The following is a 17,129-nucleotide window of genomic DNA, read 5'->3' on the forward strand; positions in this document are numbered from 1 at the left end:
GAGAAGGAGTCCATGTATGCGTCTCCCCTCTGTGTGAGCACCTGGACACTGCAAGGACTGGTTCATAACACGGATCTAGGCAGAGCCAGAATATGCTTCTGTGCAGAGGAGGAAAAGGATGAGCTAGTGTGAGGAAAAAACAGATAAGAGCAAAGGCATGCATTCACTTCATGGTAATTTGTCTCAGGATAGATGGGAAGAACTTAACAGCAACAACGAAATTGTACAATCAAAATGGGGCTTAGGGAAAGGATTCACACGACAAAATCAATCAGGAAACGAAGGAAGCTTTTCAGCCTTCTTGTTCCGTGCTCAGATCAGTATAAGAGGTTCAGGAAAAGGGTATTAACACGTGGTCTCAAAAAGTCATTTGATTTTAATTGCAGTTTGAGACTGATGGGAATTATTACTTACTTGAAATGTGTGACAGAAATATATGGCCTTTCAGACCTCATAGAACTGGCTGCCGGGCCTGGATTTCAGGGCAATACAGCAGCTAGAAGATTGTGGAATCCCTAACATAGTTAAGCCATCTCATTTGTACTCTGTTTTGAAATTAAAAAGAACTTCTTTTAGCTAAAGGAAGAGAATCAAGGAATTCTTCCTGACAACTGGGCATATTTGCAGAAATACATAGCTCTACCAACTACTAAGAACAGTCAAGTCTACTCACAAAGTTTTTAGCCTCTTGGCAGTAATACAGAAGAATAAAATATTATGGCAACAGTAAACTTTACAGCTTCTAACTGGGTAACGTTTGCTCTGTTGGCTTTGTCTTATGTTTTAAATTTTCAAACATATTTTCCAGAGAAAAATGATTAAATATCTAAGTCCTTTGTCTCCCCCTCATGGCCATACTTGTTCTTGCTACCACACATTTCAAATGAAAATTTATAATGAAATAGTTTATAAAGTTTAAGACTTGACTTGAAATTTCCTCTTTCCTTCCTTCCAAGGAAGCTTGTGATGGCAGAAGTAGGGTGGGCAAGGAAACAACAGAAGGGGAAGATGGTGTGAGGTGGGGAGGAGAGAGAGACAGAGGAAGAGATGAGAGGGAGAGAGAGAGAACAGTCAGCAGATGGTGCAGTGGGCGGGCAGGGGCAAGAAGAAAGAGAGCCGGACAGAGTCAGGGAGCAGAGACATGGGGGCTGGGAGAAAGAAAGAAGGTGAGGAAGACAAGGGATGGAGAGGAGAGAGACAGGAGTGAGGGAGATGACGAGAGATACAGACACAGAGTGGGAGAAAAAGGCAGAGGGACAAGGATGGCGAGAGAGGGCAGGAGGCCCCTGAGAAAGGGCAAGGTGGGGATGAAGGAGAGACAGCGACACAGGAGGTAGAAAGAGGCTGGGGGGAGGTGTCAGGGAGAGAAAGAGAGAAATAAGGAAAAAGGAGACAGGAAGAGATGAGGAAAGAGAGAAGAGGAGAGGAAAAGAGGTCAAGAGAAAGAGAGAGAGGCAGGGGATGAGGACAGGGGGGGATAATGAGGGCTTGGGGAGGGGGGATGAGGTAGAAAACCATGTGCGATAGATGCAGAGAAAGTGAGCAACCTGCAGGCTCCAGATGACAGCAAGTCAGAGACCGGGAACCAGACTGGAGCAGCCCAGAGAATGAGACACAGAGGACAGCAAATGGAGATACGAAATGAGGTAGAGGACAGAGATGGTTGTAGACAGAGCACAGAAAAGGAGGAAGTGAGACAGAGTGACAGAAACGGCCGCCATCCCGTACATACTTTGTGTTACGACAGCAAACTGATACGTAGTTTTCTTGCGATAGGGCAAGGAGGAAGGTTAGGCAAATGTTTGCACACATGCAAGGTGTCTATTCCGAAACCCCCTTGCTGAAGGGCCCGTATGTGGATGGAGAGATAATAGAAAAGGCTCTGTGCGTGGCACTGATCATCCACATGTCTAAACTTCATAATTATAGCAAAATATTTCAAAACCTTCTGCAATATTATGCCTTTTACAATGATGTGAAATTATAAAGACACAGAGAGAAAATAAGGAGCTCTACTAGAAAAACAAATTGACAGCAGCTTCACATGTGTGACCCGCCCTCACCCCAGCATTAGCGCCTGACAGGAACCAGGGGTTATGATGCCTCGCTGGTGGGGGACACTGCCTCAAACACTGATCTGAAAGAAGAGGATTAGGCTCATGTTTCAGGGGTGTGCTCCTTAACAGAAATTCCAGAGTTTGTCCTGAAATTCTGCTCTTTGAGCTGTAAAAACCATTGTCAGAGCAGCGAAACCAATGGGTATCACACCTACCATTACACGGAGGCAGCTGACAGGCTCTGACGGCCTCGGGCTTCTCCCCTGCGCAGTGGTCTCCCGCCCGGCAGAGGACCTGCCTCACCTCTGTTCCCTCCCCGCAGGTTACCGAACACTAGAGAAACAAAGACTATGATTAGAGAGGTTTATTCCACCAAGACCACCTTTCTGTGCACGCACATGTGTGCATGCGTGCGCACGCACACACACACATACACACATGCACACACACATGCTTGCACAGCTCTGGGGTTCCTTCTCTATTTTGTTTTGGAGACAGATAATCATAGGTTTATAGCCTCACTTCATGACTGACCAGCCTGGGCACATTGTTGCTTCTCTGAAAGCTGGGATGGTAACACTTGCCTCAGGATTGTTGTCGGACTAAACGAAGGCAAAGGAGACAATGTCTATAAAGCAATTGTGCCTGGCAGGCGGTAAGCATGCTATAGGAAAGAAGCCATTACTGTAACGTTAATACCTGCAAAGTTCCCCAAAACAGTAGTGGTGCCTCTTTTCAGGGAGAGATCCTGCTACCCAGCTTCCCATTCTTTGACCTTCCTTACTGATGGTAGAACTTACTGACAGGCTACCTTGGTTAATTCAACCTCTTTGGAACTACTATTATTTTATTCCCATAAGTTAATTTTGTTAATGAAGGGGCTAACCGCTCTAAAATTAAGTCCAGGATCATCTAAGCTATTGCTCCAGGTAGGAGTTTAGAGGAGGGGCCTTTGTTCCAGGACTCTGAGGGGAAGGAGATGTGAGCTATCTTTCTGGTCCTGTGCAGGTGACCTTCACTCGCCTCCTCCTTCCTTCCTGGGCCTGCTCTCCACTTCCTTCTTCATTCTCTGTCTGCTTTGTGATGCCCTTTCCTCCTATAAACTTTTCACCTGTGATCACATGATTCCTCCTTTCGAATCTTTAGAAATACCAAAGGTGAGGCATTAATTCACGCCACACAATATTGAGTCAACAAACAAACATCAACTAGACAGGTCTTGGCTGTGCAGTGGGGAAGCAATGCAGAGTCTTTGAGAAATGTGTGGAGGGATGTATGAGTGGCTCAGTCAGTTAAGAATCTGCCTTGGGCCAGATTCTGGGGTCCTGGGATCAAGTCCCACCTTGGTCTCCTTGCTCAGCGGGGAGCCTGCTTCTCCCTCTACCTGCTGTTCCCTCTGCTTATGCTCCCTCTCTGACAAATAAACAAATAAAATCTTAAAAAAAGAAAAAGAAATGTGTGGACCAGGGGCCAGCATGGACTCCAAGACAAAAGTTACAGTATCCATCATGAATGGCATGCTAGAGGTGGGCCTCTGTTTTTGGAATGTAGAGGAAGAACTGTGGGAAAGACAGCCCTGGAAGGTGGTATTTTGGACCCTGGAGATGAGCGCTAGCAGATGAGGAGGAGGTGATGAGACAGGAGGAGGGGGAAGGGCCATCAGCTAAAAGATGGGAGACTCCAATGAGCATGGTCCTTTTTGGAAAAGCAAGGAGTTTCTCAAGCTGGAATACAGAGTTGGAATAAAGAACACAGTAAGAAGAGTTCACATGGGACTTATCGTGGTGAACATTTTGCAATATATACAAATATTGAATCATTACATTGTACACCTGAAACCGATATATAATGTTATGTCAATTATACCTGAAGAAATAAAAAGGGGAGGAGAAGGAAAAGAAGAAGAGTTGCCAGGGTGCCAAATGGGGCAGGGCCCCGCATGCACTGCCAGGCGTTTGGAATTCATCCCGCAGGAACGGTGACGTCAACAAAGATATGAAACAGAAGCCTTCTACGTCACAAAACACCCAAACGTGGTTTGCCCCTACCAACTCACCCTAAATATGAGCACTGTTTTCAAATTATGTTTCCTGGCATCTCTAGGTGCTTGACGATTACACAATCTGTGGCCGTGTCTCAACTCACACAACGCCCACGTGATACGTGAGCCAAATTAAAATATGCCACACACGCGTCCGCGCGCACACACAAACGCGCACGCACGGGATTCGTGCGCCCACCTCATTCCAGGGCCCCGTTTTCCAGTGGGAGGGGCAGGGCACGCGGTTACAGGGCCGCCGGTTCTCGGGCCGCTCGGCCGGGCAGTACTTGCTGTGCACGGAGCGGTTGGTGCCGTCGTGGAGCGGCTGAAGGCAGCGCACGGTGCGGAGCTGGTAGCCCGAACTGCCGCAGGTTTTGGTGCAGTGCTCCCACTCCTCGGCCACCCAGCTGCAGCGCGGGGATGAGGGGGACAGGGTTAGAGGTGGCGGCGCGCACCTTCCTGCTCTGCGCCCTAGCCTTCCCTGCTCCCTGGGTGCCGGGCAGCCCGAGGGGCGCCCTCCGGCTCGGGAACTGGTTTCAGAAAGAGGGACTCATCCACCAAGTCCGAAGCCCGAGCATTTCTAACAGTAGTAGGCCCGACACTGCTATGTTGAATGCCTGGGTATTTTCTGCGTCCCTGTGACTTGGAAACCTCGTTTTCTAAAGCATGATCCATCGGCAGAGGGTCTCTGAAACTCATCTTAAGGTTGCCCAGGTTAGGTTGGGGCAGGATGGCAGTTTTCAGAAACACACCAACTCGCTCTCAGCCCCACTGCCTCATGGTGTTAAACATCTGAAAGGAAACTTAGAAAGGCAATCCATCTGATACTTGCTGAGACAAACTGCTTTGGCTGCTGCTGCTTTTCCAAGAAATCCTGAGTTTCCTCACGTTTTAAGATTCTGAGATGACCATTTCATTTCTACAGTTGCTGCTGAGAAGGCTGCCTGACCTATCTATCCTGTTTGGAAAATTCAGTTCTTCATATTGGCACTTATGAGGCCTGACAAAAAGGTAAAGGTAGTGTGTGTCCGGGGCTTGAATGCACCTGACAGAAAGATTTCTAAAAAGATATTTTCAAAAAAGATTTCCCATGGGACATTCCCCAATTCTGGTCAATGTCCATGCCCCCAGCACTCTCCACATCAGCTGTGGCTGCATTGTTAGGGACAGGTCTCCATGATGTGTGGCTATGTGTAGTCCCCAAGGGCCATCACCAGTGATTCTATCTGGGTCCTCGATCTGTCAGGATGTAATTCAGGCATACTTTCTATCCTTTCCAGTGTTACCTTCCCTCTGCATTTTTTTCCTTTTCATAAAAAATGGGGCACCAAAATATATCCATGCTAAAACCTTGGCAATCTTTGCTATCCCCAGTTTAGTATTGCTTTTCCTCATAGAATGTATTGTGGAAACCAAGCAATTGTAAAGCCCTCAATAGTAACTCTCATTTGAAGACAGGTATTCTATGAGAAGTATACACTTCATAGTCACAGATACTCCTGGTTAACTTTATTCCCTCCTGAAATTCCTAGAGTGACAACAAAGGAGAAAAAATAGCATAAATCCATAAAGGTTAAAAAAAAGAAAACTGGATAGAAGGGACCAAAAGATAATTTTGGAACCTAGAAAGCAGTGGGACATCTGGCTACAAGCTCAGCAGACCTAAGAGGGATGAAGTTTAACTTAGCCGTAGAAGCTGGTAAGCAGACTGACTTGGCAGCAGAACTTCAGGAACGTGCTGGATTGTGGCCATAGGGGAAAGTGTGCACGGTGAAACTGGGTGAAGGGAGGGATGAAAACAGGGGACTGAGGAAAAGTCTGTGCAGAAACAGTTCCACCTCCTGATCCTTACCCCCACTGGCTGATTGCCCCTGCTCTAACCAGCAGAAGAGCTGACATCTATCCTCTGTAGAAGATGAACCAGACCTTTAGTTTGTGGACAACAGACGTAGTCAAGAGACAAGAGAGAAAAAGACCAGGGTGAAGACGGGGGGGAGGGTTAGGTAAGAATCCACATATGGAATGGTGAGACGGCCCTAGCTGTCTATACGTATGCAATTTCCAGAACAGCTATTAAATAGACTTATGCTCCCTAGGCAGGAGATTGATTCTACTCTTTGGCATCTGATCATTTCATTAGAAAAGCCCTAAATACACATCGAGGGTCTTCAACAAAATAGCCCAGCCAGCTTGTCCTACAGTGAAACCCACCAGCAAGCAAGTCTTGACCATAAAGCAAGCTTCCAAGCAGCCTTTTTCACCCTGCCTTCTTATGTATGCATGAACAGCTAACAGCAGACACAGAAAAGCCTCTAACACAAATGATGGAGGAGGAAAAAAGAGAGGAAAAGAACTCAGAAGAAATAATGCATGAAAAAGAAAATAATCTTTAATATCATAAAAGAGATAAAAGAACATATTACATCCCCAAAATAAGCATCAAATGCCTTAAAAAAGGAATATGTGAGAAAAAGAACAGAGTGCTTGCATATTAAAGTGCTCTTGGATATTAACAGCACAACAGTAAAAATGAAAAATAAAGCAAGTAGAACAATAAACAATAGATAAGAAAAGAAAAGAAAATTAGATCTGTTTAAGAATCCTAACTACAAATATCTTAGAAAGAAAGAACATTGAAAAAATAGGGGAAAGTTTTCAAAGAAAAAAACACAGGAAAATGTCCCAGAGATATTGTTTTAAAAAGTCTTTGAGTACGCAGTGCGATGGATGAGAAAAGTAGAGTATTGAGGCAGTCCCATTGCTGTGAAATTTCAGGATGTCAGGAACAAAAAGAAGATCCTTCAAACTCTGAATGACAAACAAAAATAGAAAGCACTGAGAACCAGAAAAGCAAATGGCTTTCCAACAGCAACATGGGAATCTAGAAAACGTTGGAACAATGGTTTCAAAATTCTGAAAGAAAACACATTGCAGTTTGGAATTGTCTGTGTTTCCCAATGATCAAAAGTGAGGGTAGAAGAAAGACTTCCTATATACCCTTATACTTTAACCTCTTAGCGACTTTTCTTATGAGAATTTTTTAGACAAAAATTTTCACTTTGTATATACATTTTTCATGAAGCTACTGGAAGACATGATCTACCAGAACAAATGAATACATGAAAAGATAAGAAGACGAGAAATGCAGGAAACAGGAGACTCGATGCAAAAGAGAGGCAGTAGGAATATCTAGGAAGAGGTAAAAAGACACCCCAGGATGAACAGAAGTCCAGGGCAGAACTCTCTGAGAGATACCTCCAAGAAGTTGCAAGTGACAGGATGCTTGAGTGTTTAGTATTTACAGGAGATTGACACTCACAGAAGACAGTATGGGGATGAATTAGTGAAAAGTAGTAGAAAACAAATCATAAAAGTAAAAACATTCATTAATTCTAGAAGAAAGAAAATTTCACAAGGAAAGAAAGACCAGCTAAGTGACTCACCTGTTAGGACAGACAGAAGTTGTTAAGATAATATAAACTCTGAAGATTAATATCAGTAAAAGGTTATAACAATATTGGAAATACTGGGGAAAAGAGAAGTCTGGGCTCTGGGTGTGTATTTGGGGAGGATTCTAGAAGAATGCTCAACCTTTCACTTTCCACATTGGAAAATCAATATACATAATACACATAATATCCCAAACCTCCCCCACCTCAAAAAATCAAGCAGATGTAAAAACATTTTAGTTAGAGAGTTGGAAACCAGAAGTTATCAAAAGAAGCATCATAGCTGGAACGTGGTTGTTTTTGAGGACCAGGAGGACAATAAAGGGCAGGGGAACCACAGCTTTATGTAATTCCTGTGAAATGACTTGACTATTTAAACCAGGTACGTTTATTAGCTTGTACCTAAAAATAAAATTAAAACTAAAAAGAAATCCCTCTCATGTTGTGCTCAGGCTATGACAGTTAGAATAACTGCTTACAGTGGATGGGTACATTCTTGAATATTGCACATTCTTCTAATAGGTTTCGGCTTCTTGTTGACCTCGCAGAAGCTGCGGTGGACCATCTTATTATCACTTTTCCTACGGCATCCGTATTTAGTGTACTGGAAACCTAGGAAAGGAAACACATTTCTTTGGATTTACTCACTTATTCATTCTGTTACATGTTTGGTCATTCAGTCATCCAGCCAACAAATACTGACTGAGGACCCACGGGAGGCCAGGCACTGCTATAGATGCTGAAGGTCCAGAAGTCAATTAAATACACAAAATCCTTAACTTTTCAGGGCCTACATTTAATAAAGAGTACAAATGATTAAACAGCAGCTGTGCACGTGCTAATGAACTAGACCCCCAAACACACACAGTCTAGTATGAGGGGCAGATTTGACAACCGCTGTGACACCACCACCCAGTGACCCAGGCTTTTAGGGAGTTATGCACATAATTTACTGTAGAGGGCGCCAAAGGAACACAGAGGGGAGGGTCTCCGCTGGAGGGGAAGGTCTCGAGTGAGCTGGGGGAGGGGCACGGACTGCTCACAGGATCCGCGCTTCTGGATCAGAATCTTGAAGTTCAAACAGTGTCAGATAAAGGGAATGAAGCAGAAGAATACTCCAAGTGAAGGAAATGACATGTTACAAACGGAAGGTCTGTTCGAATGGTGGAAGTTTCCTGTGTGAGGGGGACAGGAGATAGGAAAAGATCTAATCCTAAAAGCCTTGGGTGCCAGACTAGTGTTTGGACTTTTTATCTTGGCGGTCACAGGGGTTTTTTGAAGGTCTCCCCACTCACCAACACTGACATCTGTAAATAATTAATTAAAAAAATTTTTTAAGGGGCGCCTGGGTGGCACAGCGGTTAAGCGTCTGCCTTCGGCTCAGGGCATGATCCTGGCGTTATGGGATCGAGCCCCACATCGGGCTCTTCCACTGTGAGCCTGCTTCTTCCTCTCCCACTCCTCCTGCTTGTGTTCCCTCTCTCGCTGGCTGTCTCTATCTCTGTCGAATAAATAAAATCTTTAAAAAAAAAATTTTTTTTTTAATTTCAAACCTACAAAAATGTTGTAGGGAAAGCACAATGAACATTTGTTACGCCTTGCATCTAGATTAACCTTGGGTTACATGTCACTGTATTTGAGGTGCACACGTGTATATTTTTACATGTGTAATAGTTAATTATAATACGCAATATATATAATATATGTAAAATTTTGCCAAACCCTTTGAGAGTACATTGCTGGCAACCTTCACTTGTAAATACTTCAGCATACTGCCCATAACAAGTACATCTCTTACATAATTCTTAAAACCAGAATATTTAACACAGATATAGTACTATTTTCTAATATACAGACCAAATTCAAAATCTGCCAGTTGCCCCTATCATGTTCTTCACAGCAATGTTTTTCCAATCAAGGATTATGCAGTGCATTTAGCTGTCATGGAATTAAGCAGGAAGAGTTTCTGGGCCTCTTTCTATCTTGGATGTTCTTCAGATGTACAGGCCATTTGTTTTGTAAAATGTCCTACAGTTTAGAGGTTTATTTAATTGCCTCCTAATGATTAGATTCAGGTTATCCACTTTTGGCAAGAATACTACATAAATAATGCTGTGTCTTCGGGACAACACATTAGGAGGCTACAGGATTTAAATAGAAATACTAGAACTCTACTCATTTGGTCAGTCATTCAGTCATTCATTCAAGAATACCCTGGAAATAAAGGAAGAGAAGAAAATCAAAGTAGTTGACTAGTTAAAAGACTTTTGCAATAATCTTCCCTTCCAAAATCATGAGGACACCTGGTAAGGAAGGAAGAGATGTGGTAGATATTAAAAAGGTGTGTCTGACAAACCTTGTAACCAAGTAGATACTGAAGGAGCAGCAAAAGGGAAGATTCAAATTAAACATGCATTTTGTAATAGATTAAGTATCATTTTAAATAATTAATTAAAAACATTTTATGTTTCCTCCACCTCAAAAAAAAAAAAAAAGCCTTTTAAAAAATACATCCTTGGGGTGCCTGGGTGGATCAGTTGGTTAAGTGTCTGCCTTTGGCTCAGGTCATCGTCCCGGGGTCCTGCGATCGAGCCCTGCATCGGACTCCCTGCTTTTCTCCCTCTCCCTCTGCCTGCCGCTCCACCTCTTTCTCTCTCTCCCTCTCTCGGTCAAATAAATAAAATCTTAAAAATAAATAAATAAATAAAAATACATCCCTGAATTTAGAATTATAAAATAAATGGTTGACGCATGCATTCCTGACTCTGAATAATTTTTTTGTTCTTGGCTACTCAGCACCATGACTCAGCCCTTTGCCTTCTCCTGCCTGTTGGGGAAAACTCCCTCTAGGCCAGCTCAGTTCTGGAGCATTTGTTGTTCAGAAGCAGAGCGATGGATGAAGTGAGAAACTGAAAAACTCTGTGAACGGTGTAATGGATCTACATGAGAAAGGGCAGAGAGGGAGCACGATGGCGTTTAAGAGCATGTAGCCAGAAGCCGGACCACCGGGGTCTGTATCTTAGGGTCTGGGCAAATTACTTCTCTTCCCTGTCCTTCAGTTTCCCAATCAGTACAGTAGAGATAATCACAGTGCTGACCTCACAGAGCCATTGTGAGTATTCATGTACTCATACAGAGAACATTTAGAATGGGACCTGCTTACCTGCTACAACTAATAGCTCTTTTATTACTAACACTGATAGAAAAGAAATGCACAGGTATGGAAAGTAAAAGTGGAGAAGAAGAAAGGCCAGAACCACAGGACACTGCATCTGGGAAAAGTAAAGTCATTAAAGGTACCACCATATGAATATGAGACCAAAAGAACCTGAGGGAAAAGGGCAAGAGGATTTGAAGAAGCTTTACCGTTGTTATGAATGGACTCCCATCCTTTGTAGATTCAGAGGTTTCAGTAAAAATGCTTTGTACTTATGTTTTGGTTGTTATGTTTGGGATTTCTCAGATTGTGGCCTCAATTAGAGGCAATCTTTAAGGTGAAAGCAGTCTAACTGGCTTTCTATGAATTACATTGAAGGAACTACATGCGTCCAATTGTTACCTCCACCACAGGGTTTGGAACACTGAGACCAGCTCTTCAAAGCCCACTCAAAAGTATCTAATTCTTCCTGGATGACATTGTTGCTGCTGATTGTAGGGGCAGAGTCTTCGTGAATGATGTACTTATACGTCAGGCTGGAGTGGGTGTCGTTCTCCTGAGGTATGATCTGAAGGATACATGAAACATGGAGGTCACCTGAAGGGGCTTCACATTTTCAGTAAAAATTATAAATATTTCAGAACAGTCGTCTTATTAAAACTGGAAAACTTTCAAGCCGTTTCTAAAAATATAATGTTTCTGTTTCTATCAACTGAAGTGTAAGTACGCCCTGTTTAAGAAAAAATAGCATAAACACATAAAACTTTGGCCATAAAAAATAGAAAAAATAGAGGTATAAGAGTTTATATAATAAAAATAATAACCTTCCAATGAGATTCACTGTGGATTTCTTTAAGTTATATGTCTCCTTACTGCTTTTGAAAATGATTCTTTAAAATAACTGTTTTATCATGATGACAAAGATAATAATGTTCCCTCCAAAAAATGTATACATTATGGAAAAAATACAAAGAAAATAAAAATTATCTATGATTCTACTAAACCAGAGAAAACCAAAGTCACTTCTGTTGTTTTGTGATGTACCCTCGAGATATTTGCATCTTGTTTGGTGTGTGTGTGTGTGTGTGTGTGTGTGTGTACAGATACACACTTTCTGGCTTTGCTTAGTTCACTTAATGTGTCGGGTACTATTTCCCAAGGTAGTAAACAGTCTCTGAAAGCACACTTTTCAATGTCAGCGCAGTGTTTAATCCTAAAGGTAGGATGCATTATTTAGCCACTCACTTGTTAATAAATACTAGTATGGATTAGAATTTGTCCCCCACTTTGTGGCGATTTCTGATTTTCCTTAGTGAGCTAAACGGTACAAGTTCTTAGAACAGACTGATGAATGGCCCTTCAGAATAGTCAGAACAATTATTACTCTCATGATGAGAGTATATGGAAGTACCCCATTCGGCACTACATATTATATAATTTTCATCTTCGTTAACTGAATGGGCAAATGATTGTTATTTTAATTGTTATCTATTTGATAATAGCAAAGTTTAATTTTCTTGGTTTATTAGTCACTTGCATTCTGGTTGCTATTCACTGCAGGTTTGTGTCACGGCTTCTTTTTTATTGGTATACAGACCTTTTTCTAAATAATTTATGCAATAAGGACATTAATCCTCCTTTTATAATACGCATGGCAAATACAGTCTCAGTTTTTTTTTTTTTGCCCTTTAAATATTATTTAGGGCAAGAAACTTTTTCAAAAAGTGAGTTTTTATCGACTTTCATGCACTAGCTTTTATAGGATTACATCAATCATACAAAGGGAAAAACGTGCAATTCACTAGTATTTTAAACTAAAGTTTTAGAAATAGCTTTTGTTTGAGAAATTGGGTAATATTAAACCCACCAGGATGAAGGATTTGGTTATCTGGATTCTTTTCTCTGTTTTTTCCCCTTAGTGTTTGTTTTTAAAACATTACAAATCAAGCACTGACCCTTACACTCTAGCCAGAAGCTTACGGCTTCCAGCCCCAGGAAGCTAGCTGCCATGCTCCGAGGCTCCCAGCCTAGGGTCCAGCTCTTTAGAGAGGAAAAGAAAGATCATGGTGATACAGCACTGCTTGTCCACAAACCCACTGTCCTAGCTACAAATCTGCCCCTTGTATCTCTAGCTCACGTTGTTCCCTGTGCTCGCCCCTGCTATCGGGGGACAAAGCCCTGATGTAGGCTAGCATGGCGGCTTAATGGCAGGGCTGAGGCCAGACACCTGTGCCACTGGAAAAGAATGCAGTGCAATTATATGAGTGAGATGGAGCTTCTGATCTCCAGCCATTCAAACTTCATTAAATTTTGATTAGTGTATATTTTTGCTATAAAGTTATATAACCTATGAAACAGAATGACAGAAATATGAACAATTAATTTTTGACAGAGATAAAAAGATACCTTAATGGAAAAAAGGCCATTTTTTCAACAAATGGTACCAGAACAAGTCATTGTGGTGGCTTTAAAAATGTGTCCGCAAACCTTTGACATTTTCCCTCTCAAAGAGTAGGGCTTAATTCCTCTCCCCTTCAGTGGGCTGGGCTCAGTGACTGGCTTCCAGCAAACAGACAACAGCAGCATTGATGGGATGTTACCCCCAAGATTTGGTTAAAAAGACGGTCTCTGTCTTGGCCACACTCTGTCACTTGGATCACTCATTCCAGTGGAAGTCAGCTCTCATGTGATAAGGACACATATGGAGTCTAAGGAGAGGCTCACATAGTGAAGAATGCAGGCCCAACAGCCACCCCCTGGGAAAGCTTAGAAGCAATCTTCTGAGGCCTTCCAACAGCCCTGTGATTGAGCAGGGTAGCAGATGTCCCCACTGCAGCCTTGGGGTGACCAGCCACAGCTAACGGCAACCTCATAAGATGTCATGAGCCACAACAAGCCATTTCAGCATCTCCTAGTGGCCTGACCCACAGAGGCTATGAGATAATAAATGCTGCTTTGTGTTTAGCTAAGATGTTCAGGGTAATTTGTCCTGCAGCAATAGATAATAGAGACACCCATATGCAAAAATAAGAGGCTAACACATCATACAAAATTTACATAAAAATCAACTCAAAATGTAAAATATTAAGCTATAAAACTTTCAGCAAAAAAATAAGAAAATTCTTTAACACTGGATTAGGCAGAACTATGTACACACACACACACACACACACACACACACACACATATATATCACACCAGAATCTTGATCCATGAAAGAAAAAAATTGATAAATTAGACTTCAGGATAGTTAAAATATTTTGTTCTGTGACACTATTAAGAGAAGAAAAAGAAACTATAGACTAGAAGAAAATATTTGACAAATCATGTATTTCATAAAGGACATATCAAGTATATAGAAAGAACTCTTAAAATTCAACAAAAGAGATAAAACAACTCACTTTAACAATGGGCAAATGATTTGGACAGACACCTAGTCAAATAATTTTCAAAGAAAGAAAAAACATCCTTGGAATTGAGTGGGGATATTTGGTTTTAAATTAGGATAATATTTTTTATAGAGAATTCAATAAATAGCATACAGAATCCAACAATATTTTTCAAAACAGGTAGATGTCTTCTGCTTTCATCCATGAGGGGGTAATAGAGTTGCCTTGCTGATACTAAAAACAATAAAACTGGACAGAACGTACACGGGAACTTTCTGGGGGGAGGGCAATGAATAACACAGCGAAGGACAGTGATGCCTGTGGGAAGACAAACAGGCCAGGTCCTGGCTTCCTGACAGGGTCAGGTTCTGGGCCCTGCACAGCGAACAGGAGCCCAAGCCAAGACAGCAGTCTCAGGGAGCTGAGGAGATGGAGAGTGGGGTTTGGAACTTGCAGGCAGGGTCCTAAAGAAGAAGGGGCTGCACAGAGGGGTGGCCCAGAAGCCGCACACATCCTACAGTGAAGGCTGGTCTGTGCACGCCCAGGCCAAGACACCACACTGTCTACCAGCGAGTGGCTGCTGTGGGGCTGGGAGCAGGACAGAGACACCCAAGGTTGGGTGGTGCTAGGGACACAGGAGTTCTTATCTAGTCAGATGAAGAGGCCTTGCTAACACTTCAGGTATTCAGCTACAGCGTCAAAAAGGCCATGCCATAAGAATAAGGACAAAATTGAAATAGATCAGCCCTGACAAAGAATAAATCAGGCTTCACAGATCAGAAGGAAATGACAGCCAGAACAAAACCCCATAGACTGTATAGAAGGCAACGTAAACCAAATGCCGTACAATTTATCAACTATAAAGTCCGGTATACACTTAAAAAAATAGCCCATAGAAGCAGACAACATGAAGACACAGGACTTAGAGGAAACATTAGACATAATGAGTGAAATATATGGAAATCTCAGCAAAGGAATGGAAACAATATTTTTTTATTTAAAAAAAAAAGGACAAAACGGAAATTCTAGAAAAGAAAAGAACACCATCTGACACGAAAATTTTACTGGACGGGCTCAACAACAGATTGGAGACCACATAAGACACAGTCAGTGAACTTGAACGTGGCTCAATAGCAATTATCCAATCTGAAGAACAGAGAAAAAGTGATTACAGAAGGATGGACAAAGCCCAGGAGGCATAAGGAACAATTTCAACTGGGTTAGCATACGTGTAAATGAGTCCTAGGAGTGAGAGACGGGGGGGGGGGGGGGGGGGGGCACACTTGGCACACAATGGAAAATCAACCCAAATTTGGTTAAAAAAAAAAACCCCATCAACTTAGATACCACAATGCTTGGTGAACCCCAAGCCAGACAGAGACAAAGAACATCACAAACTAAGCATATCACAAACGGCTAAACAAACAATGAAACAAAACAAAAAGATAAAGAGAAAATCTTTAAAAAGCATCCAGGGAAACAGATACCTCACATACAGAGCAGCAATAGGAACGAGGCTGACTTCTCATCATAAAGGATGTGTTGTAGAAGATAAACGTTACGAGTCCAAAGATAGCACCTGTATGTTGGCCCCTACTTGGTTTCTTCACCAAGTAGGTGAAGTGGGCTGAGACACTTTAGCTCAGAAGCCCGCTAGCACCAAACTCAAATTTTTACATGCTCAATTCTTTTCAATGTAGCCCAAACAGGCATATTTTTAGCCAGTTAGAACCTGCTTGCGTCGTATACCCCTATGAAACTGCACTTGACATTTGCTAACCGTAAAGGAGACTGTGGCTCTAAGGATCCCAAGCTGCTGCTGCTCCTGGAGCTCTCAGAGCAGAGACTCCCCACTGTGCTGCCAACTGACATCACCTAACCGAAACACCCCCTCTCCAATCCCTTCTCTCCCAGGAGCTCCCTCCTGAACAGTGGCCCCTGACCTGCAAATCCAGCAAGGTATCAACAAAGCCAGTGCGCGCTACTGCCACCTTGTGGTCACATCTACTTCCCTAATCAGCTCTCCAATTCCTTCAACTCCCCTATGACAGCATAAAAACATCTTTCAAGTGCTAACACACACACACACACACACACACACACACACACGCAGCACTAGCTATCCAAATGTTTATATCTGCTGAAGATATCTTCTAAGAATGAGGGTGAAACACAGATATTTTCAGATAATTGGAAGTTGAGAGAATTCTTTGCTAGCATGCATACCCACACCACAAGAAACCCTAAAGGGATGTTCTTTATATCGAAGGTAAATGATACTAGATGGAAAGTCAGATTTACAGGGAAGAATGAAGAGCACCAGAAATGGTAAATATGTGGGTAAATATAAAAATCACTCTCACCTTTTGTCTTTAAGATAACAGATTACTAAAAGGCAGGAATCATAATACTGTTACTGGGTTTACAATGTACATAAAATATATGACAAAGTTGCACAAAGAGTAGAGAGGGGCAGATAAATGGAATTATAAAATACAAGCAACTAAATATTCAATGTTCAAGGTAAAAGTGTTTTCAGATAAATTAATTTTAAAATTATAAACTAAACCAGCTACATATTTAAGCCTGTAATACCACATACCAAAACAATAACAGGATCGTGTAAAGGTCCATCTGTGTGAAGAGTTTCAATATCATCTTCAATGTTATAGTCCCATTCCACACCAAGATCTATGAAGGTCCGTGACTTGGCTTCCTCCCCTTTGCCATTTAAAATATAGTGGCCAGTAGCCTGGTTCTTAATAGCTAAAGGGAGAAAAGTGGGTAACCAGCATACATTTTATTTTATCATATTACAGGTTTGATGACCCACAGCAAGTCTACCCCTTTCTATAAATGACAGACTGTATATTAGCATCAAAGCAATCAAAGTGAGTGCTCGTTCTGATACGACTTCCATTCCCTTCATTCGGCATTTAAATCCTCAAGCCGCAATCCTAACTAGTCAAAAACAATAACAAGATGGTTTAAATAAAGGAGGTAAAAATTGACAAATATTCCCATTTGAAAGGACCG

General features: G+C 42.1%; 1 protein-coding gene across 1 annotated transcript in view; it reads right to left on the reverse strand.

Annotated features, from left to right (window-relative positions):
• Nucleotides 1-17,129, reverse strand: part of ADAMTS3 (ADAM metallopeptidase with thrombospondin type 1 motif 3) — a 256,015-nt gene that overhangs the window by 5,947 nt on the left and 232,939 nt on the right. Inside the window, exons 17-21 of the mRNA XM_026509996.4 lie at nt 16,696-16,859; nt 11,107-11,272; nt 8,027-8,159; nt 4,298-4,505; nt 2,273-2,390 (exon numbers count right to left, since the gene is read on the reverse strand). Of these exons, the coding sequence (XP_026365781.3) occupies nt 2,273-2,390; nt 4,298-4,505; nt 8,027-8,159; nt 11,107-11,272; nt 16,696-16,859 (789 nt within the window). The remainder of the gene's footprint in view (nt 1-2,272; nt 2,391-4,297; nt 4,506-8,026; nt 8,160-11,106; nt 11,273-16,695; nt 16,860-17,129) is intronic.

Source organism: Ursus arctos, unplaced genomic scaffold (assembly GCF_023065955.2).
Source record: "Ursus arctos isolate Adak ecotype North America unplaced genomic scaffold, UrsArc2.0 scaffold_9, whole genome shotgun sequence".
NCBI lineage: Eukaryota > Metazoa > Chordata > Mammalia > Carnivora > Ursidae > Ursus > Ursus arctos.